Source organism: Nansenia antarctica, assembly GCF_963989245.1.
Source record: "Nansenia antarctica genome assembly, chromosome: 3".
NCBI classification, from domain to species: Eukaryota; Metazoa; Chordata; class Actinopteri; order Argentiniformes; family Microstomatidae; genus Nansenia; species Nansenia antarctica.
Window position 1 is genome coordinate 58,210,308 of NC_137688.1, and position 23,608 is coordinate 58,233,915.

Sequence of the window (23,608 nt, forward strand, 5' to 3'; positions counted from 1 at the left end):
GACATCCATCCACACCAGAGTACAGCCAGCATGCATTATTCACTGTACAGGACAAACAACACACCCACATGTGCCCTGGTTCAGTGTGCAGGGCCGGTGAGGCTGGTGCTTGGTGTGTTACTGTACTTGTAGCACATGTTTTTTTGGGGGGGGACACACATCTGGCTAGAGCTGGAAGTTATTTTGGAATCCTAAAATCTGCTGACAGCAGCAGGTTGCTATGTGTTAAGCACGTGTTAAGCTCATGGTTAAGCTGATGAGTTTCTTTATTACTCTCACTTTCGGCCCTTCTCTACTCTCTCTACTCTCTCTCTCTCTTTAAGACTGGCAAGTCGAAAGGTACCATGGTCACATGGTCACATGCTTGTGACTATTTAACAAGGCAACCCATGTGTCAAAAGTCCAGACTGAGCTAGAACATCAAAGGGAGAAATAGTTGTTTTCTGTACAATAAACTCTAATTCCCTCCACAATTCCAGCAATGCTAACAATGATCGGGATCAACGACGCTTTTTACAGTTTTTTACGATTGCTAACTCACCATGTTCGATACTGAAACCACAGTTTCACAACTCTTCATACAGTCTGCATTCGTAACACTCATGTTGGCCAATGACTTCATTCATGTCTCAAAAGAAGCTCATTCAACCACACACTGTCAACAATGTTCACTCAGAAGCATACACTGTCATTCATAACATTCTGACTTACAAAACACTAACAACAGGGAGCATTACATAGTTTGAATGATTTTCACAAGAATGAATATTTCATTATAAAAATGGTTTGATTTATAGTAATCATAGACAGAATAGTTGACTGTACAACTGTAAAGTATTAGGCAACAAGAATGAATCAGAAATGCTGCAATTTGCTTCTATCCTTTATTCTATCATTTGCTTCTATGTATTCTGTTTTATCCTTTTTTTTCAGTATCTTTGCAGAAAGTAAGTTACGGTACATTTACTTCAAAGTACACTACATTTACTTGTGTAAAATGAAAAGTGAAAAATAAAGTGGAAGATGCAAAGTTCAAATAAAAAAGAAAAACTGAAATTCCAGGCCTACAATACAATAGCAATCACACCAAAAATGTCTCACTCCTGAGGGTTTTGGTCCACCCTCTGGTCTGCTCTGGTCTGCATCTGGTCACATCTAATGTCTTCCCTGGCAATGCATCTACCGGTAGTCTATTTCATTTCATTGTATATATTCTGCTAATATTTTCTAGACATTTCAATATGATTACTGCAAATAGTGAAAATACCACCGCTCATCCGTTATCAGACTTTGCTGAGGTTCTGGAACTGAAGAGTATCAATAGAGTGCAAAATAACAGCATCTGCACACTCAAAGACTGTGCAAAAAAACTGTTTATTGCGAGCTTTCTGTCATATATGATAGGAATATGATTACTGCAAAATTGCACCAAATAATTCAGTTTTGAACGTGTTCTTCAGAGTTTTGAACACAGTATGTTAGCAATGAAAAAATGTGTTGCAAATACATAGTATTTTGCAAGTGGGGGAGTTTGAATGAGAGAAGTGTTATGGCATTTGGAGAACGTAGTCATTGAATGCATTCTGTATGAAAGCAATGCACATATCACAGAGAAAGAGTCACAGTTTTGTTCACATGGGTTTCTGCTCTGCTGACTGTATGAAGAGTTGTGAAACTGTGGTTTCAGTATTGAACATGGTGAGTTAGCAATCGTAAAAAACTGTAAGATACAATGATGCTTATAAAAGAAAATCCCTTTCCCCACTACCAACCAAGGCTAGGCAAAAGCTTGTTGCAACATTCTTCTTCCGCATGGAAACATTAACATCACCGACAGACAGTAGAAGCTAAAAGACAATGTTGGCCATTTTACCTTCTAAGAGGGTCCACGTTTAACAAATATTTGAGAGGGTCTGTGTGAACACACATGTAGAGTGACCTTCGAGTCTGTGGGTTAGTTTGTGTGCCTGTGACCTGTAGGGCGAACACAACCAGCTCCAGTCGTCATGGGGCCCTACCAGCTTCTCCCATCGCTGGGCAACATATTTTAGTCTCTCCAATTACAGAGTCACTGCGAGGGTTTTAATAATACCCCAAGGTTGGAGTGCCAAGGTGACCGTCGTTTCATTCTTTCCTGCCATGGTATGTTCCACATTCTCTCATCTCCCTGGCAGGGTTCTTTAGCCCTGAGCCATGTGAGGCGACTGAAGGAGGGAGAAGGGGAGCTGACGCAATGCCCCCTGCATTTAAACACAGCCTCTTTTCTCTCTCTCTCTCTCTCTCTCTCTCTCTCTCTCTCTCTCTCTCTCTCTCTCTCTCTCTCTCTCTCTCTCTCTCTCTCTCTCTCTCTCTCTCTCTCTCTCTCTCTCTCTCTCTCTCTCTCTCTCTCTCTCTCTCTCTCTCTCTCTCTCTCTCTCTCTCTCTCTCTCTCTCTCTCTCAAACTGACATCAAGGCAAGAGTGAAACTGTCTGGGACACATTACCTAACGCTGCGGGGCACAGAGTCGGCCATTGTGGCTGTGTGACGTGGTGTCATGCACCGAGCAGCCTTCTCTCCTGACGTCCCCCCCTCCCCAGGGGTCTGCCAGCCTTGTACTGTACACTGGCACAAACTGGCTGCTGCAGGACAGAATGCACATTGTGCTGCCAGTCTCAGATTCCCTGTTACGGCCAACCGCAGCCCAGAACTGCCACTTACATCCACAGAATGAGCACATCCGCTACAAGTGAGCGGACCTCACCACCCACCCACGCACGTGCACACACACACACACACACACACACACACACACACACACACACACACACACACACAGACGCAGTTTCCTTCATAATAAAGGATCTGACAGAACCCAGTGCTTTATGGGCCATATGTAAACAACATAATTGAGCAGATTGTTTGAAGAGGAAACTCCGTTTCGGAGTCCTTCTGGTGACAAAGTGTTTAAGACAGGCAGGAAGGTATGGGTTACCATAGAAACGTCGGTAACATCAAGAGCTTTGAACAGGGTGACACGTTATTTAGCCAAGAGGAATAGTGGATTCGCCGTGAATTGTGGCCTCTAGAACAAACTGCTTGACCAGGTAAAAGCCACTTCAGCAGAGACACTGTGACCTAACCTTGTATCAGTGGCAGAAGGTGCCGTCTCTTAACTAAAAATATATTTTTTTGAAAGCAGATGTTGCACTGATGATGGGAGCCCCTATGATTTGTATTGTGTGTAAAACGTTGTGGTGATGAATGTCTGTGCACTATGCTCACTCACCTTTCCCTTTTTCAGAGGCTCGATGGTCAGGCTGTCTGCTCCTATGTCCACTATGGTCCCCAGCTGGAACCCATCTGTTGGGTGGGGTGCCCACACCGGCTTCCCGTCCTCCATTGCGCCGCTCGACAGGCTCTGGAAAACATGGGACAGACACAGGGGACAGTTAGGAGGCTGTTCACGACTAAAGCCACAATGAAGAAATGATATATGTACATGTACAGTGCCTTGCAAAAGTATTCACCCCCCTTGGCTTTTTACCTATTTTATTACATTACAACCTGTAATTTAAACATTTTTTAATCAGAATTTTATTTGATGAATCTGCACAAAATAGTGTTAGTTTTTAAATGAAATGAGAAATATATGTATAAAAAAAGAATTTAAAAAAATAAAGAACTGAAAATTGGCATGTGCATATGTATTCACCCCCTTTGTTATGAAGCCCCTAAAAACTTCTGGTGCAACCAATTACCTTCAGAAGTCACATAATTAGTGAAATGAAGTCCACTTGTATGCAATCTAAGTGTCACATGATCTGTCAGTATATACACACCTTTTCTGAAAGGCCCCAGAGGCTGCAACACCTAAGCAAGAGGCACCACCAACCAAACACTGCCATGAAGACCAAGGAACTCTCCAAACAAGTCCGAGACAAAGTTGTTGAGAAGTACAAGTCAGGGTTGGGTTATTTTAAAATGTGCTTTAGCAGTATGCTTGGGGTCGTTGTCCTGCTGGAAGGTGAACCTCCATCCTAGTCTCAAATCACTTACAGACTGGTACAGGTTTTGCTCAAGAATATCCCTGTATTAAGCACCATCCATCTTTCCCTCGACTCGGACCAGTTTCCCAGTCCCTGTTGCTGAAAAACAGCCCCACAGCATGATGCTGCCACCACCATGTTTCACTGTGGGGATGGTGTTCTTGGGGTGATGGGATGTGTTGGGTGTGCGCCAGACATAGCGTTTTCCTTGATGGCCAAAAAGTTACATTTTAGTCTCATCTGACCAGAGCACCTTCCTCCATACATTTTGGGAGTCTCCGACATGCCTTTTTGCAAACTCAAAACATGCCTTCTTATTTTTAGCTGAAAGTAATGGCTTTCTTCTGGCCACTCTTTGATAAAGCCCAGCTCTATGGAGTGTACGGCTAATTGTGGTCCTATGGACAGATACTCCAGTCTCTGCTGTGGAACTCTGCAGCTCCTCCAGGGTTACCTTTGGTCTCTGTGCTGCCTCTCTGATTAATGCCCCCCTTGCCCGGTCCGTGAGTTTTGGTGGGCGGCCCTCTCTTGGCAGGTTTGTTGTGGTGCCATGTTCTTTCCATTTGATTATGATGGATTTGATGGTGCTCCTGGGGATCATCAAAGATTTAGATTTTTTTTTAATAACCCAACCCTGACTTGTACTTCTCAACAACTTTGTCTTGGACTTGTTTGGAGAGTTCCTTGGTCTTCATGGCAGTGTTTGGTTGGTGGTGCCTCTTGCTTAGGTGTTGCAGCCTCTGGGGCCTTTCAGAAAAGGTGTGTATATACTGACATATCATGTGACACTTAGATTGCATACAAGTGGACTTCATTTCACTAATAATGTGACTTCTGAAGGTAATTGGTTGCACCAGAAGTTTTTAGGGGCTTCATAACAAAGGGGGTGAATACATATGCACATGCCAATTTTCAGTTCTTTATTTTTTTAAATTCTTTTTTTATATATATATTTCTCATTTCATTTAAAAACTAACACTATTTTGTGCAGATTCATCAAATAAAATTCTGACTTTTTATTTTATTTTTATTACAGGTTGTAATGTAATAAAATAAGTAAAAAGCCAAGGGGGGTGAATACTTTTGCAAGGCACTGTATATACATATATAGATATGGATATATGTTACGGTTCATGTGGGAATACGGTACATGTGGGAAAACTAGGGTTAGGGTTAGGTGCTAGGGTGCTACGGTTAGGGTTAGGGTTAGACATGCCAGCATGTACCAAGTCGACGTAGCACCTAACCTAACCCTAGTTTTCCCACATGTACCGTATTCCCACATGTACCGTAACATATACTATATATATATATATATATATATATATTAAAGTATATTAATTAATATGACATGGACAGAAACTATTATTGGAAGTTTGAGAGTGACAGAACGTTTAAATGGTAGATTTACTTACAATGTGGAGGTAGGCTAGTACGGTATGCTTGAGTATTGAAAACGTGACTAAACATGAAGGCCTAAAGTCAGGTTGCATCATGTTTTCATTGCTCAAGCATACACATTACCTCCACACTGCATACATTTTGCCATATAAAAGTTATCTGACTCTCTTTGAGAAAATGGTTTTCCTACTACCTTCAGAATGTTAACTGCAAACTACCAGAGTAGTAATTGGTAAGAACTACGGTATACCTAGGCTACCTGTGGACTAAGCAAATAAGCACACTAGCGCTCTAACGTTTACCACATGTTCCTCCATTACTATGGCCAGGCCTCCAATTATGATGCTAATGAATCAAACTAACAGCTGATCCTGTTACCGTGGTAAAGTTACAGTACAATGAGCAGCCATCCCACTGAGAAATCTGCAGGCGCTTGAGACTTGTGCCATGAGTGATAAAACACAGCCTAAAGAGACAGCAGGCCACACACTAGTACCATGAGTGAAAACAGGCAAAACAACTCTACCTCCCTTGTATAGAGACAATAATCCTCTTCCCTATCTATTTCAGACACACAATATGACACAGGCACTTCCAAAACAACAAGGATGCTCTAGTTTTAGACAGAAATGTAAGAGGTTAGGGGCCTTCTGCTCATCAAATTTGTATCTTATTGATGTCCGAAAGGTATTGCAGGCTATGGACATTGGGTATCCATTAGGGGTGCAACGGTTCGGTTGGCCCATGGTTCGGTATGAACCTCAGTTTTTGGGTCACGGTTTCAGTAAGTGTTTTGTGCGTAAGGAGGAAAACAACATGCCACTATTTATTTACAAACTGTTACTTTATTTTGCTTATGGAGCTTTAACATTCAGACACATTCCAGAATATGACTGGTATATTGTATAATATAAAAAATATAAATATATATAAACAAAAAACTAATGTAAAGAAAGGAGAGTAAGAAATAAAAGTAGCCATGACAGCTGGTAGCCCATATACGCATTATGCTCATTGTAGGAGCCATGAATATGATTTAAAAAGTATTTAGTATACTAGGCTAATGGGTTTATTGTGAGTTTATTTTCGATTGATTGTTTTTGCCTTGATCACCGTATTGAGATGTCACATGGTTATGGGCAGTGATTTAAGCACCTGTGCACCTTGCATGGCGTTAGTGGAGAGAGAGGGGTGCGATGGGTCGCTGTATTTTTGTTGAACGCATATTCTTTACGTATTGTTTATTTAAATTGTTATTTTGTATGGATTATTTTTGTACGTTTACATACGTAGTTTGATTGTTACATTTCAATAAATGCTCTAAACGTACCTTTTTCGCAAGCGAATTGTTTTTGGGCGGGTCATACAATCCTCAACTCAGACCCTGCTTGTGTCTCTCAGCAACTTTACTGCTTGACTGATCTAGTCGCTACACTCATATTATGCGCATATACGACTCATTCATTTCTGTTCACTGTTTTCCTTCCCTCATCATTGTATTCAATGCCAAAACCAAAATGACTGTAGATTTGCAGCAATCCGGGGCTTCCTCAAACTGTTGCCATGTTCTCAACTCCGCTCGCCATGAACAAACATTTGAACAAGAAGCAACTGCGTTCCAGACAAACTCGACCACCGACTTTCACGCAGCATAAACCGGAAAACCGACATTCACTAGTGCGTATTGAACCATGGATGGCGAACCGTACGGTTCAATATAAAACCGACAACCGTTGCACCCCTAGTATCCATGGAGGTTGGCTAGATGTGGTTCGGTTGTTGAGTGCAAAACAGTGGAATTTATGGGTCCCATGGCCACTTTTAGCATGCTAGAAAAAACATGCCTACATCAACTTAACTAACTTCAAACCAAGTAGCCTATAGCAACATGGTACTTCTTCACACTTCAAAGTGAGTCTTAAGCTAGAACTCTTTTCCTCTAATGTACTGTACAGGGTTCCTACAAGTTTCAACAAGTCAAATTTAAGACCTTTTTAGATTATTTTTTTTACCTCTTTGAATAGAATTTTAGACCTATTCGAGACACCATATGATAGCTTTTTCCTCAAGGTGATGAAATTAGGGATTTCACTGCCATACAGAAAAAAAAGGAAGCAAAAAAAGGAAGCAAATTGGCATTTTTTTGGTTCCAGCTTGATTAATTTCCACATAAATAGTAGGGATGCACGATATGCATTTTTTCCAACCGATACCGATAACCGATGTTTACCCGCTTCTCGTGGCCGATAACCGATATGAGAACCGATATGAGAACAGATATAATTTCACAGTTGATAACCTGTAGTTCATGCACACCTGAAGGTAAGAAAGGCTATGTAGTGAGCAAAGATTGATGATTTAATATTCCATAGTGATCTCACCAAATCTAACTTACATCACTATTGTTAACACAACAAAGAGAACACTTCTGACTCTTCAAATGTTCATTTATTTAAAAAAAGGAAATACATTTCAACATTGTTGAAAATCACATCACACTCGCTAGTCAAGCCAAACTATTGCAATGCATGGATTGGGTGAGTACTAATCCCCACTGCTACCTAGTTAACTATAACACTACTTTACATTGTTACCTAGTTAACTAGAACACTACTTTACATTGTTACCTAGTTAACTATAACACTACTTTACATTGTTACCTAGTTAACTAGAACACTACTTTACATTGTTACCTAGTTAACTAGAACACTACTTTACATTGTTACCTAGTTAACTACAACACTACTTTACATTGTTACCTAGTTAACTATAACACTACTTTACATTATATATATATTATTATTATTTTTCTGATTTTATCCCTTTTGGTATCCAATTGTTAACCTAGTTAACTAGAACACTACTTTACATTGTTACCTAGTTAACTACAACACTACTTTACATTGTTACCTAGTTAACTATAACACTACTTTACATTGTTACCTAGTTAACTAGAACACTACTTTACATTGTTACCTAGTTAACTAGAACACTACTTTACATTGTTACCTAGTTAACTACAACACTACTTTACATTGTTACCTAGTTAACTATAACTTTATTTTTTTAAATTTGTTTTTCTGATTTTATCCCTTTTTCACCCAATTTGGTATCCAATTGAACCCAACCTATTATCCAATTATCCCCTGCCTATTGCGTAGGATCCGCCGCACGACCCCGTGGCCGGCAGCCCCAGAGGAGATAGCCAGGCAGACTAGCTGTCTGGCTTCTCGAGCCCGACACCGTTATTCCAGCACCAGACGGGGGCGGTGTTGCGCGACGGATCCTTGTCCGGAAATAGTCCTATAGCCGCTCAATATGCCGCTCAATATGCCGCTCAATATGCCGCTCCCTGTGAGCCCCGGCCATATCCGGGTCTGGCGAGACCGGGATTCGATCCCAGTCCCCGGTGGGCAGCTTGCACTAGAGGCTAATGCTTAGACCGCTGCGCCACCGCGGGGCTTACATTGTTACCTAGTTAACTAGAACACTACTTCACATTGTTAGCAGGCTCACAAAAGCTGTGTTAGTTGACTAGCGATGTGTCATTCATTTTCAACAATGCTTAGCTCGCGCTTTTATTTTGAAATCGCGAAAACAGAAGTCAATGTCGGAATGAGCCTCTCCTTGTTCTTCAGAGAACAGATGCCAAACTACCGACATGTTTGCTGTAATAATATGATTTGGCAGTAGAAAGCCATCAGTCAATAGCTTGTCTCATTCACAGAACAGCATGGGTTGCCTGCACTGTTTGATTGCGTATTTTAGAGCAGACTACAGAGATGGTGAACATTAGCACTAGCTAACATTGGCTATCTATTTACCTTAGCTTACCAATTGACTGCATGGCTGTACGCAGGCGCAGCATCATCAGCGCGACAACCGGAACCGGAAATATTTCTGGCTTCATATTATCGGCTCTATATCGGCAAAAATTTAATAAAACCGATAAATATTTAATAACATTAATTTCCCAATATCGGGCCGATAATTATCGGCGCCGATAATATCGTGCATCCCTAATAAATAGATGTGGTCGGACTGATTTCCTTGCAGGATCTCATTTTTAAGACCTAGCACCTCAATTTTAGACCGAATAACTAAAATGTAAGACCCTTTTAGGCCTTATAAATCGGATTGCTGGATTTTAGACTTTACGGCTTTTTAAGACCAGCGTGGGAACCCTGCTGTAGTAGACTGTCATTGCAAAAGTACACATTTGGTGCTTTTCCACTACAGGGCCCGGCTCGGGTCGGGTCAGCTCGCTTCGGCACGCTTTTGAACAGTTCTGGGTATTGGCGCTTTTCCACTATACACAAGAGACCAGGAACGAGTAGGAGGAGTAGGAGATAGTAGGCGGAGTTACGCGTCATAAAAGCGCGCCATGGTGGTGACGTATATTTTCAAGAGACACAACACAGCCACAACAATAGCAACATGGAGGAACTTGAAGCTATCGTATACCTGGCATGTGGTATATTATTAACCGTGGTTTTTTGGAGAGAAAGAGAAAGAGAGAGAGAGAGAGAGAGAGAGAGAGAGAGAGAGAGAGAGAGAGAGAGAGAGAGGAAGCTATGTACACATAATAAAGTCATGTTTTTTGAACCCTTAAAACCACTGCCTTCACTTGTCTGCTTTATGAACTGTATGAGCATATGAGATGGCTACTGCCTGATCGATGTCGACACTGCTCGTAGTGAATATAAGCACTTGACGCATGTTGAACTCCTGGTTCATTGAGTTTACTCCCGGTTCACTTCTCGGGGTGGCACCACGGTGGTTCAGGGCTCAAAATGACCGTATACCGATGGTGGAGGTAGCCAGCATAGTCTTGTGTTTCTACCCCCTTCATAGCCGGTGTTATTAACGGGCAAAGACGGTGCCCAGAGGCACCGTGGGTTACGGTAAAAATTCAAACGTGTCCCAAGAGGGGAGAGGACAGGGAATCTAGAACCATTTGAATGGTGTCGATACGACACTCTAATCACGGTCGACACAGCGCGGAGCGAATTCCCGGGTAGAAATTGTCTCTCCCCCCGCTGATATCCTACATGACGTGCTGCTGCTTAGAGCAGCGGGTGAACTCCCGGTTCATTGAGTTTACGGTTAAAAGCATAACTTCTCGGGGTGTCAGCGCGGTGGTTAAGGGCTCAAAATGACCGTATACCGATGGTGAAGTTAGCAAAGGAGTATTGTGTTTGTACCACCTTCACAGCCGGTGTTATTCACTCGCAAAGACGGTGCCCGGAGGCACCCTTTGCGGGTTAATAACTGTGATTTACCGTGGGTTAGGATAACAATTCAAACGTGTCCGGATAGGGGAGAGGACAGGGAATCTGAAACCATTTGAATGGTGTCGATACGACACTGCTATCACGGTCGACACCGACATTATTTATATATACAGCATATGGATGTTACCTGCCTGTTACCTGCCGCTTTCAGTTCTACAGGACATCGCCATAATAGCGATTTTTTGTTATGCTTGTTGTAAATAAAAGTTCTATGATGCATTGAAATGACATTAAACTAAGATAATACGATGGTTATCATATTTTTTCAAATCTTTATTAATACGTTATTACAGAAACAGTAAGTGACATTTTCCTAGAGAGAAATCTGTTGTGGTATTTAAAAATGGCGGTTAGTGATGAAATCTATGAACATGGGATGACGATTTCCATTGACCAATCAACGGTGTGCAGCGTCACGCGTCACACGCAGCCTGGCAAAAAAGTACCTTTCAGCCCTGTAGTTCCTGCTCTTGAAGGGTAGCTAAAAAAGTACCTTTCGGCCTGGTTCGGCTCGCTTCGGGCCAGCTCGGTTGGCAATGGAAAAAGGATAATAAACAGGGCTGACCCGGGTCGACCCGGGCTGGCACTGTAGTGGAAAAGCACCAATTGAGGAGCACTATAACCAGGGGAATAGAATAGATTTCCCAGGAGAACTGGCAACAGGCGGATGGATTCTGCTTACAGTTAAGTTTTTCATGCTCACAGTTTGTCCCAGACCGACCTCTGTTGCCTGAGACACAAATCGCTAGAGTGCGGCCAGGCCCCAGAACACAGCCTGTGTTCAAGGGAGATTTTCAATGCTCAATTATCAATTATTCAGGTCATGCTTTGGGAATCGCTTACTATGCACCACAATCGCCTTATTCTATCAGACGACAAAAAAGCCACATCAAAATATCTTTAAGGGGGCCACTAAAAGAACCATGCTAATGGATTAAACTTAAACAAACAATGTTTGTCCAATATAAAGTCCAATATAATAAATGTAGGCCTACTTGTAAGTTGTCAGAGTAACTCAATCAACAGGGGTTTTCCCTCTTATAAAGCAAAAGGCTTCATCAATTGAAACAAATACCTACAAGTACATTCCGGAAACACACTCTGTACTAACTAACATAGTTAAGCTTCTCCCATGTCACTAAGGAGCAAACTGATCCTATTAACATGAGTGAGATCATACATATTTATTTTCTTGTCACCTTTAAAAAGCAGAGAGACTTATTCACAATGCTGTTGCCCACAATGATAAAATAGCCCACCAATTTCAGATGCACCATACGACATTTAAGCTAGGCCAAGTGTTCCTTTTTAACCAGAGTGCCTTCTTGGCCTGAAGTCAAAGTAGAAAACGTCATAATGCTGGACAGTTTTGAATGGGTCCCTTCATTCATAACCTAGATAACAAGTTAGTACTGTGTGTAGAGAGCTCAATCTTTGCTTTTCACACAAACATGGCCAAATTCAGTTAGGCCCAAAACCAAACAACATAACCATACATTGAAACAAACTCCACAGTCCTCATTGAGAGGCCCCCACCCCCTCATTGAGAGGCCATCCCCGATCAAGTTCACAGACTACAATCTGACTAAACGACTTCATCACTCCTATTGAGGGCTTTCATTTTGATTCAGGAGTGACACATTGTTCAATTCAGGCACTGTGGGGAAAACAATAAATACATCAAAGGTTGGTGGTAACTTAGTGACTGAGCTGTAAAAAACTTCCTCATACTGTACTACTGTATCCTATCCTCCTGACCCCTTTATCCAAAGCGACTTAGATTGCAGTTAGTGCTTAATCTTTCAGTAGGCTATATATGGTCCCAACGGGTATCAAACCGATAACCTAAGCATTGTCAGCGCCATGCTGTACTACTAACTAACTCAGTTGTTACGACTCTAATCCCACGCCCAACATAAATCAGACTGCCCTCATACTATGAACCTGAGGACCCGGAAGTTCCCCAGGCAATGACATCAGAACTGATGATGCAGAGCCATTTGAGCGTTTAATTCCTGAAACCACATCAGGGTATGAGGTCAATATCCAATCCCTCAGACTTCCTGATAACACATAGGCTACACAAATTGCTTAGCAAATGAACCCAGATAGATTATTTCAGACGATTTCCATGCTGTCATTCAAGGTGTGGTGCTGATGTTCTTCAGTAGAAAATGGATGCATTACGGAGAACCTGCCAGAAGCAACAACTGTGTTTTATCAAAGTTTTGAAATAAGTGCAAAAGAGAACTACAAGAGGGCAACAAAAAGGCTGGAATAAGCATGCCTATTAAACCAACGTACCCAAAGCCCACTTCACTCTTTCTATTCAAAGAAAAAAAGGTTTTAGGTTTACTTTAGTTTTTTGAGTAAGGACTCATAGTTTATTGTTTAATAAAGAGATCCATGTTTTTATATAGATCACCAAATGATGGGTTTCTGATTTTATCTCTGATTTTATATTTTTTTTTAGGAAAATTAGGACAGTTTACCTTAGAAATTATAAATTTAAACTTAGATTTTAGGGTGTAATAGGTACACGTTAAACATGTTAACAAGCACTTCATGAATGTACAATAGCCTTCATAATTTAAAAAAAACTGCAGCTTTCAAAACATTGTTTTTCAGTGTATTTTCATGTAGGCCTATATTTTTCTCAACCTCACTGATGTGTCAGTAGAACAGCTCGGAGCCCAAATGAGCGATGCACGAGGCAGGACCAAACCTGATCCCCACCCACAACCGTCAACTGTACACTCTAGCTGAACATCACAAAGTGCAACAGGCCTTATGCGGCTTCAATGGAATTATGAGTCATGGCATAACATTGACGTCAATCTAAAAAGTGAAATAGGTGTTCAAAAGAATACATGATCACTATGACTGACTGCACTATTCTAGGCTAACAACTAAAGGCCCATTTCAAAGCCGGTTTCTCCTTCTGTCAGAGTCCCTTCACAAAAAATGGCATATAAATAGCTTGTTCATTATCATATTCAGTGGTGTGTAACATTTAAGTTGGGGATGAAAACCAACATCTGCTCAGAGCCATTCACATGCAAATATAAATAATAATGCAACAGACTATCAGTCTAGCATATAACTGGGAATATTTCACATATGGCTGACTGACTTTCCTGGATATCTGAAAGTACAGTAACAGTTGTTTAATTAGCCTCTCTCTTATATGATGCCTATAATGGTACAGAAATAAAGGCTACTCCTCTTCACATCTGATCACGGGATAGCCACATGCTACTGGGAAATAAGCCAGGATTCATCACATCACACCATCTCATTTCATTTCATTTCAAACAATCAATTTCTCAATCACCTCAGCTAGCTAATCAGGCTAATCTTTAACAGCTTCGAAGCTGTGAGTATTAGGAAAATGTGTTTCCAATCTACGGGCACACCCCAGTTGAGTTGTTTGCTTGGCCTTGTGACAGTCCCGCGGTAATGTAGCTACACTACACTACTGCATGGCAACTCCAGCCGCAGTGCCCAGCCAAAAGCTGGGAAACCATGGAAGCCATTTTCACGAGAAAAAGATTCTTAGAATGAAGGGCACAACACAACACACCTGGCCTGGCCTGTATAATGCTTTTGCACTAACAATAACCGCTGAGGTAACTACAAGGTATTTGCAAAACAATCCTGCCTCTTATGATTTACATAGAGAATGCAAAGAAAGCAAACTAAATAGATCTAGGCCAAATAGTTGCTATTGGTTCTGACATGCAGACCTTGAGTAATATTAGGCCTACGGCACAATCTTAAAAGGCAGTTAGCGAGATTAGACAAAGCACTGAGATTGCATAATAAGGCTATTGTACGGAAAGAAGTGTTTATCTATTTCTCTGTCGAGTACCTCTGGGAGACAACACAAGCGTTATGGGAGGATAGGCTTACATGACATATCCTAATATCCAAGACAGCTTTAAAATGAACATGGAATAACAGTCATATCACTGTGACTAAACAGTTGCATCCGTGAGTGCTGATATTTTGATTGGGGATCTCAGCTGGTCCCAAGTCTCTTTAAATAAGCCAACTGATCGGGTGATTACTCTCGCTTGTACATCACTCTCTTTGCTGATGACACCACAATCTGACAAACAGCTGGGGGCATAGATGGGAAGAGCTTAAGGAGGGCTCTGTGAGTGTGTGTGTGTGTGTGTGTGTGTGTGTGTGTGTGTGTGTGTGTGTAAGGGAGGACATAGCCTTACTGTACTGACTCCAAACCTTTTTCATTTGTACATTCAAGCCAAGCCAATAGCAGCTGTCAGTTCTAGTTTATTGTATGTTTTTAAGTAGCAGAGGGACAGGAAGACAGACTATCTAAAGAGAGGAAAAATGCTTCCATGCCAGAGGAAATACTTGAGAGCAGTGTTTGAATGGCCTGTGAGTTATGCATGTTGAGCCCACTACTCTGCCTCAGCTGAGACAAACAGAGGATTGTTGAAGTCGCGTCCGCCTGGCACTAAGAGCTCACTGTCATGGTAAAGGAAAGTCACATGGTGAAAAGAGACACAAAACCCAGTGCTATGTATAGAAACAATGGCCCCAGAGAGAGTGTTGAATCTGCCGAGGCAGAACTCCAAGATCTAAAGCCTTCAAAGCCCCTGAATCAGCCTCAAACTATTTCAATAACAGCAGCAGTTCGTGGTTATGTTGCTGTATAAATAGGCCTAGGTCTGGAGCCTAATCATTATCAGCGATCATTTCCTATTCTTTATCTTGTCTAACCATAACTGTTTATGATAATTATATGAGGCTGGAATATTGCCTGTGAAATGGCTTGGAGTATGAACTCTAATGGAGGTGGCAGAGGAGGAGCCTATAGCCTACTTCACACAAGCAAGTTAGCAGATTGCTATCATGAATCAATAATGCTTTTGATGGTCATAAAATGGTCTAATTGGAATCAGTTAGTTAGTTAAGCCTACATCATCAAATCAGAAACAGAGACAGGTGTGTCAAGAATAGTCCGCTCACCACGGCATAAAACATCTGTCATTCGCCTAATGTGTTTGTTTGTAGGTGGATCATACCTGACAAAACAGGTTTTCAGCCTAATGGCTTAGGCTAATGCCTCAAGTTTACGCCCAAAGATCATGCTTTAACTAGGCAATGTGGTGTCTCTCAAAGTAGATAGTAGTAGTACAGTAGTTTCTTTCTCTTCAGGGGTCCTGACTGGTGGTAAAATAGGGATTTCATCCAGAGAGAGAAGCCACTGCCAGGCAGTCTGGTTTGGGGAAGATGCTGCTGACCAGGGTCATGTTCATTGGGCACTTTCAAAAGCATTGCCACCATTACCACACCTGCAGCAAAGCCTTGCCCAAACTGGGAGTGTAAAAGGATCAGCAGACTAAATAGCTTCTTGCTATTGAGCTGGACAGCAATACCCGCCCCCCACACCTCTCCTCATCCTCCCCACAACACTCCTCTTTGTCAACTCCCGGTCCAGTGAACTTCTTTTTGATGATGTGAAGCCAATGCCTAACTACAGAGAGCTTGTACAACAATACCTGTTACGTAGCTTAAATATTGACAAAATTGACATTTTTTATAAGCCAAAGTCTAACACCAATAAACGGTGGTCATCAGTGGGACCACTAAAAGTTAAACATTGCACATATTCTACAGGTCTTGTACAATGCCAATGGCAATGTACAAGATCAATTTCAAGTAGATGTAAACTCTGGTGGGAGCTACAATCTTTGATTCCATTGAAACTAACCCCTGGAGCTTTATAGCCCGAGGCACTGAGCAATCTGTCCTTTCTCAACTAACCCCTCGGATAACTTTGCCTATCGCCAAAAGCTACACAACATAATCTCTTCTCCCACAATCGTGTCCTCTCAGGCAAACATTTATTTTTCTCTTGTGTGATCTGGTCCTCAGAGAGATACACCAGAGATAATGGCATGTTCATGGTCCACAGACACTCTCCAGTCACCCAAAATGAAAGGGGAGGAAGCCTCTGTGGCGTCATGCTATGCAGACACTCAGATAGGAAAAAGACAATGTGGACCAAAGGGGAAGGAGTTCCCAGGACAGAGCCTATTTGTCTTATCCAGCCAAAGGGGCCATTGGAAAACACATTGGGACACTGGAGCCAAATAGGACTGGCAGGGAAACAGAGGTGGGCACTCAAGAGTATTAGGCCACATGCAGACAGACATAGTCAGTGGAGTCTGGAGGCCACAACACAAGCTGCTTATCTGACTGTTGTTTCGTAAAGGCACTAGTTGCACAGCAGGGCAGGAGGGCTAGCACAGGGGAGAGCTAGGCTACGTTTAGAAAAAGCTATACATATTTCATGGCGACAGGAGAGCCTGTAAATAATGGATGGTAAAAAAGCCAATCAGAAAAAGAACAGTGAATGTTTGTGTGTTCTATAGATATAATATAACTGAGAGACTGGAGAGATATTTTCTGTACAGAAACAAAGAAGAATGTCCCTCAATGACAAGACAAAATAACCCACACACTTCCGTGTAATCATTCCCTTTTATGTATCAGGGAGAGTGCTGGTTTAATATGGGTCAAAGTTTCACATGGATAAAGCCGCATGAGCATTGGGCTGGGCTTAGCTAACCCTAACCCTAACAAAAGTAATGGAAGGAGAATAAATAATCCACTCATAGTATACAAATATTATACAAATGGAATTTCTTCATGCTTGAATCAACAGCAAATTTCCCTCTGTAGACAACACGTAGGCTAGTATAGCTTAGAGCACTGCTGTAAGACTAGAATAAAATAATGTCAATGTCCTGTCTTCAGTGTGACATCTAGCTCAAATTAAACGTATTAGGGTTGTGCCAACTTCAAGTAGCCTAATCAGTAGCCTAATCAGTCTTGAACAATATTAAAATCCTAATTATTGTGGTAACAAACTGATACTCTGCCCAACTCCCAAAACAATGCCTAGATACACACTCACTATCAGCAACACTTTGCACGTGCCTTGCCCTGTAGACTAAACGGTGAGGTCCTTCACCACGGCAACAGCCGAGGCAGCGAGAGGGAGCATAACTCCATTCCAGAGGGAGGCCATGCGTTCCAAAGGTCGGGGACGCGTGATCTAATGTAGGCAGAGAAGGGCTAGGACCTATGCAGTATGTTACTATGGTTACACTACCGGCCATAATGATGGGCTGGGTTCATTTGCATGTCCTAGTAGTTAAACAACCAAGAGCCAGAAGCTATGCAATGCAGCTACGTTCACAGCTGAGCCAGCAATGAAGTAACCTGTTTTAAAGTGTTAAAGTTCAAACTTTCTTCCAGTTCATTCCAGTTCACTTCCAGTTTATTTACGCTAATAGATGGTATCACTTCTACCTTATGAGCAGAAAACAGCCCTTGGCATATCATAAGTTTACTACCCATGGAGCATCATTGGCTGCTAATCTGAGCGCTTTGGCACAACAAGAAATCCCCCACAAGAACCATACAAGGGTGGCCTGGGGTGGTCCAGTAGTCTAGCACCGCGGTCTACAGTGCACATATGCCCATGTCGGCATGGGTTTGAATCTGGCCCATGCCCCTGCTGACATGACCTCTCTCCCTTCTTCTCCTTACTTTCCTGTCTGTCTTCACTATGCCTGTCTTATAAAATGAAAAATATGAGTGGGACTGCCCCACTCAGAAAAAAAAAAATAACCATACAAGGCTTTCACAGACCCAGCTCAAGTGTTGGATTTACGGCCCTGCACAATAAACCTGGTTGGAGGTGGTTTGAGTGTGTGTAAGAGTACCATAGTACAGAGTAGACAGACACCGCACCTGGACTAGGGTCCTGGGAACACAGACGGTGTAAGGTGACACTCTTCATCACACTGACTGAACAGAGACTTTAGTCTGGTGACTGGGCCATGACTAATTCAGATCACATTCCTAATTACAATGGCACATGGGCAAATCAATGGGGAGCAAACCCCCCTGTTGCCTAATATTATACCCCCAGAGACACGAACTACGCAGTCCCATTCCGTCATCACTGGCGCTGCCCGGTGTGGTCACATTCTACTGCTGTTTTGTTGGAGTAGTCTAATGGTTGATGGGAGGGGTTCAAACCTGGCTGCGGCCATGTGAGATGTTATACTAGTAAAATGTCCCCAGTTTCACACAGCCCATGTATGAGTCTCTGATTGTATTTCTACCGTGGACATTACTAATGGACCTATGATACAGTGGAATTTGACATTTGTGAATCTTGACTCACAATAGTCATAATGGACAATAAAGGGATGCATGGCCTGATAGTAGACATTAAAATATAGGCAAATGTCTCTAACAACCAATATCTAACACAGGGGGCCAGGACATTCCAGGATATCATTGCTGGTGGTAAAGAGTTCTTTTCATGACAGGACTTTGAACCCCATCAGCTTTTACTAGCAGGATGTTAACCCAGGTACAACAGCTCTATGTCACAATGAGAAGCATCTCTGTGTCATGACTGATATGCCAATTCACTCATAAAACACAAAGGTCAAAGTCCTTCCAAAAATAGAGACAAATCATTTTCTGTTGGTGATTTCCTAGACAAGGAATTCAACAGAAAATGTTGATGTAGTTCTTGAAACAGTCGTCTGGTCTCATAGAACAAATATACTGAACTCTTATGTAATCCTTACATAAAGAAAATGACAGACCATATGGAGTATACAGATATACGGTAGAACAGGCTTGGCTTATTGCAATGCATACATGAGTGCACGTCACGTGTATCTCTTTAAAGGTGTCTATTTCCAGTACTTAGGTGCAGGCCTATTCCTCTGTTCAATATGAATCCCTTGTCACACAGAAGACCGAACACACTAGTATAGGGATATACAGGCAGGGTAGAGAGGGAAACACATTTCAGCGACTGTGCGCTAGTGAGGATACTCTATGCATGTCCATTGACAATGATACAATGTTGCATGTCTGATCAACGGAACATGTAGGAACTGTTATAAAACAACCCGCCTTGTATCACGGTTATTTACATTCGGATCATTTGCGCTAATGTTCTTCCTCTGCAACAGTAGGCCACGAAAGAACTCTATCATATGCTGCTGGTGTAATGAACCTAGTAATTGCCACACATACTGTCCTGGCAAGAGCGTCTGTCAATATCGAATTTTCCACAATAGGCCTACATTGAAATAATTACAAATCTGTAATGTGCTGAAGAAAGCGTTTCTTTTGTGCAGAAATGCGGCTCAGTTGCACACTCCATGCTTTGTTTACGGTTTTCCTCAAGGAAGGATAGATGTGATGGAAATCGCTTCCTGTGTTTTGACAGCATCCACCATTGGCATCAATAGGCTACCGTGCATTTCCACGGATCCCGCTAACGTTAGCGAGCTAACGAAGTTGAACCCTTATAAGCTAACATTATTATTTAAGCCTTGAATAATTGCTGTAAATTCAGTATTTAAGAAAAGCACGCGTGCAAATGTTACATACCTCCTGTTTGCGCTTCAATCTCACTCCGTGACTCGTTTGGGTTTATAAAAGTGCAAGTTTCCACGATAGCTTGCCGGGTGCAGATCCAAGCTCCGATCTCCCCTTCATGCAGCGATCTCCGACTCCCTCAGAAGTCCAGGGAATTGTTCGTGACGTCACTAGCAACACAAGCACTAGCCTCTATTGGCCGCTGGGAGCGCTTGACTGACGATGTACTGCTGATTAATCAATTAAACCAATAGTGAGACAGGATATGTTCATACCAGTTGCCTTTCAGGAAGTAGTGAGATCGTGCACCTAGCCATAGTTTGGGTCCAATATCTTGTCTTACTATTATTTATGTGATTCAATGGGCAGACATGTTTTAAAATAATTATGCTTTGATGACAAAGAAAGGTTGGAGCAATACTGATACAACTGTAGACACATCTCCAATGTTTCCACATAACAAACCACTACTTGACCGTCATGAATGTTTGAGTGACCAGTAACATAAAACTGGTCACGTTTCCCTCCCCCCTAAAGAAGTTATTCAATAGCAGGCTGAAAGCTGATAGCTACAGCATTTGTGCATCCCATTAGAGAATCACCTGAGAGGCCAAGAGCTACATCTGCCTATGTTTATACACACAAACAATGGCTCAGAATGTCTCCTTGTATTCTTATCACTTCAATGCACTGCACATGCACTGTCAAAGCCATTATGCATTGTCATATGTAGGGAGTAAGTAAGCTATGAGAGACAGCCTGCATCATATACATAATATAATTGCATATTGTGCTGAAATGTGTTTCTGTTTGTCTATCCACCACCCCACTGGGTCACCCCACATTCAAAGTAACTTAATGCACTGCTAACAGCGTTTGTATTCCACAGAAAATAAGGCTTGTTTAAGGGGCAAAAGGGATGCACTTGACATTTTAGAGGACAATAGATGTTGCCAGTCACATTGCAGCGGACTAAGCAAAGGTGCATTGATCCTACTTAAGCTAGTAAAATATTTACACAACATTGTCTGTGACCATAACTGCAGTGAGGCCTGAAGGGCAGGCAGGTTCAGGTTATTCAGAGTGTGGGAATAAATGCAAAGATTGTATGAACTGCTTCATTAACATACTTCCCCTTCATATAGCATTGTGATTCAGTGTGATAACTGAACAAGTAAATAAAGGCAGTATTATCTCAAAAGGTCTGTAGGTTTTTAGACAGTAATTAATTGAAGATTTTGAATACATACAGTATATCTCAAAAGTGAGTACACCCTTTAGATTTTTGCAAATATTCTGTTATATCCTTTCAGGGGATAACATTATCCTACTGAAACTTTGATATAACTTAAAGTAGTCAGTGTGCTGCTTGAATAACAGTATAGATGTATTGTCCTTTGAAAATTACTCAGTACACAGCTGTTAATGTCTAAACAGCTGGCAACAAAAGTGAGTACACCCCATAGTGAACATGTCCTAATTGTGCCCAATGATGTTGTTTTCCCGCCCTGGTGTCATGTGACTCGTTAGTGTTACAAGGATTCAGGTGTAAATGATAAGCAGGGCTGTTAAATTTGGTGTTTTGGGCACAATTCTCTCTGAATGCTGGACAACATGGCACCTCATGGCAAGGAACTCTCTGAGCGGCTGAAAAAAAGGATTATTGCGCTTCACAAAGATGGCCTTGGCTATAAGAAGATTGCCAACACCCTGAAAATGAGTTGCAGCACAGTGGCTAAGATCATACAGCGGTTTTCCAGGACAGGTTCCACTCGGAACAGGCCTCGCCAGGGTCGACCAAAGAAGTTGAGTCCACGTGCTCAGCGTCATATCCAGAGGTTGGTTTCCAAAAATAGATGTGCGAGTGCTTCCAGCATTGCTGCAGAGGTTGCAGAAGTGGGATGTCAGCCTGTCAGTGCCCAGACCATACGCCGCACACTGCATCAAATCGGTTTGTATGGTCGTCGCCCCAGACAGAAGCCTCTTCTGAAACCGATGCATAAGAAAGCCCGCAAACAGTTTGCTGAAGACAATGAATCCAAGAACATGAGTTACTGGAACCATGTCCTGTGGTCTGATGAGACCAAAATAAACCTGTTTGGGTCAGATGGTGTCCGGCGTGTGTGGCGGCACCCTGGTGAGGAGTACCAAGACAAATGTGTTTTGCCTACAGTCTAGCAATGGTGGCAGCATCATGGTCTGGGGCTGCATGAGTGCTGCCGGCACTGGGGAGCTGCATTTCATTGAGGGACACATGAATTCCAATATATACTGTGACATCCTGCAGCAGAGCATGATCCCCTCTCTTCGGAAACTGGGCCGTAGGGCAGTTTTCCAACATGATAATGATCCTAAACACACCTCCAAGATGACAACGGCCTTGCTGAAGAAGCTGAAGGTGATGGACTGGCCAAGTATGTCTCCAGACCTAAACCCAATGGAGCACATGTGGGGCATCCTCAAGAGGCAGGTGGAGGAGTGCAAGGTGTCCAACATCCGTGGGCTCTGTGATGTCGTCATGGAGGAGTGGAAGAAGATTCCAGAAGCAACCTGTGCAGCTCTGGTGAATTCCATGCCCAGGAGGGTTAAAGCAGTGCTAGATAACAATGGTGGTCACACAAAATATTGACACTTTGGGCACAATTTAGACATGTTCACTATGGGGTGTACGGTACTCACTTTTGTTGCCAGCTGTTTAGACATTAACAGCTGTGTACTGAGTAATTTTCAATGGACAATAAATCTATGCTGTTATTCAAGCAGCACACTGACTACTTTAAGTTATATCAAAGTTTCATTAAGATAGTGTTATCCCCTGAAAGGATATGACAGAATATTTGCAAACATCTAAAGGGTGTATTCACTTTTGAGATATACTGTACATACTTTAGGAAAGGATTTTAAATGGAAAAAGAAGGCCCAAATTCACTCGACACATCAAATCAGATATACTCTAGCTGAGATGACATCTGACTGAGTTAACGTGAATTACGGTCCCATGGGAGGAGGCCATCGATGAGGCATTCGTACGGAAGAGGCTGCGGTATGCCAACTTAGCAGTCGAAGCAGAGGGGCGGGGCTGGAACGTGAAGGTGTGGCCAGTGGAAGTGGGCTGCAGAGGCTTTGTAGCCAGCTCCACCACAAGGCTCCTGAGGGCAGTAGGGATCAGAGGACAGGCCCAACGGAAGGCAATCAGAGAACTGTCCACTGCAGCAGAACGGAGCAGTCACCGGCTGTGGCTGAAACGTAGGGACCCAACATGGGCTCCCAAATGACCACGTGGTGCCACCGTGCGACACACACCCAGGCCTGATCAGCCTGTGGTGGGCCAACCTCGGCAGAGGGTGTCTTGTGATAACTGGCCGAAACACCCAATGAGGTCGGGGACCACAACTGAAGATGTGTCGTACTGGTGGCACCACGTGATCATTGCC

The 23,608-nt window shown here is 42.5% G+C and overlaps 1 protein-coding gene across 3 annotated transcripts in view; it reads right to left on the minus strand.

Moving 5' to 3' along the window:
• The window catches only part of LOC308153463 (unconventional myosin-VI-like), a 72,621-nt gene extending 52,322 nt beyond the window's left edge, over positions 1 to 20,299 (minus strand). For all 3 annotated transcript variants that reach the window (XM_080526617.1, XM_080526616.1, XM_080526615.1), the window contains exons 1-2: positions 20,187 to 20,299; positions 3,267 to 3,398 (exon numbers count right to left, since the gene is read on the minus strand). In XM_080526617.1, the coding sequence (XP_080382743.1) occupies positions 3,267 to 3,380 (114 nt within the window). In that variant the 5' untranslated portion in view covers positions 3,381 to 3,398; positions 20,187 to 20,299. The remainder of the gene's footprint in view (positions 1 to 3,266; positions 3,399 to 20,186) is intronic.
• Positions 20,300 to 23,608: the final 3,309 nt, after the last annotated feature.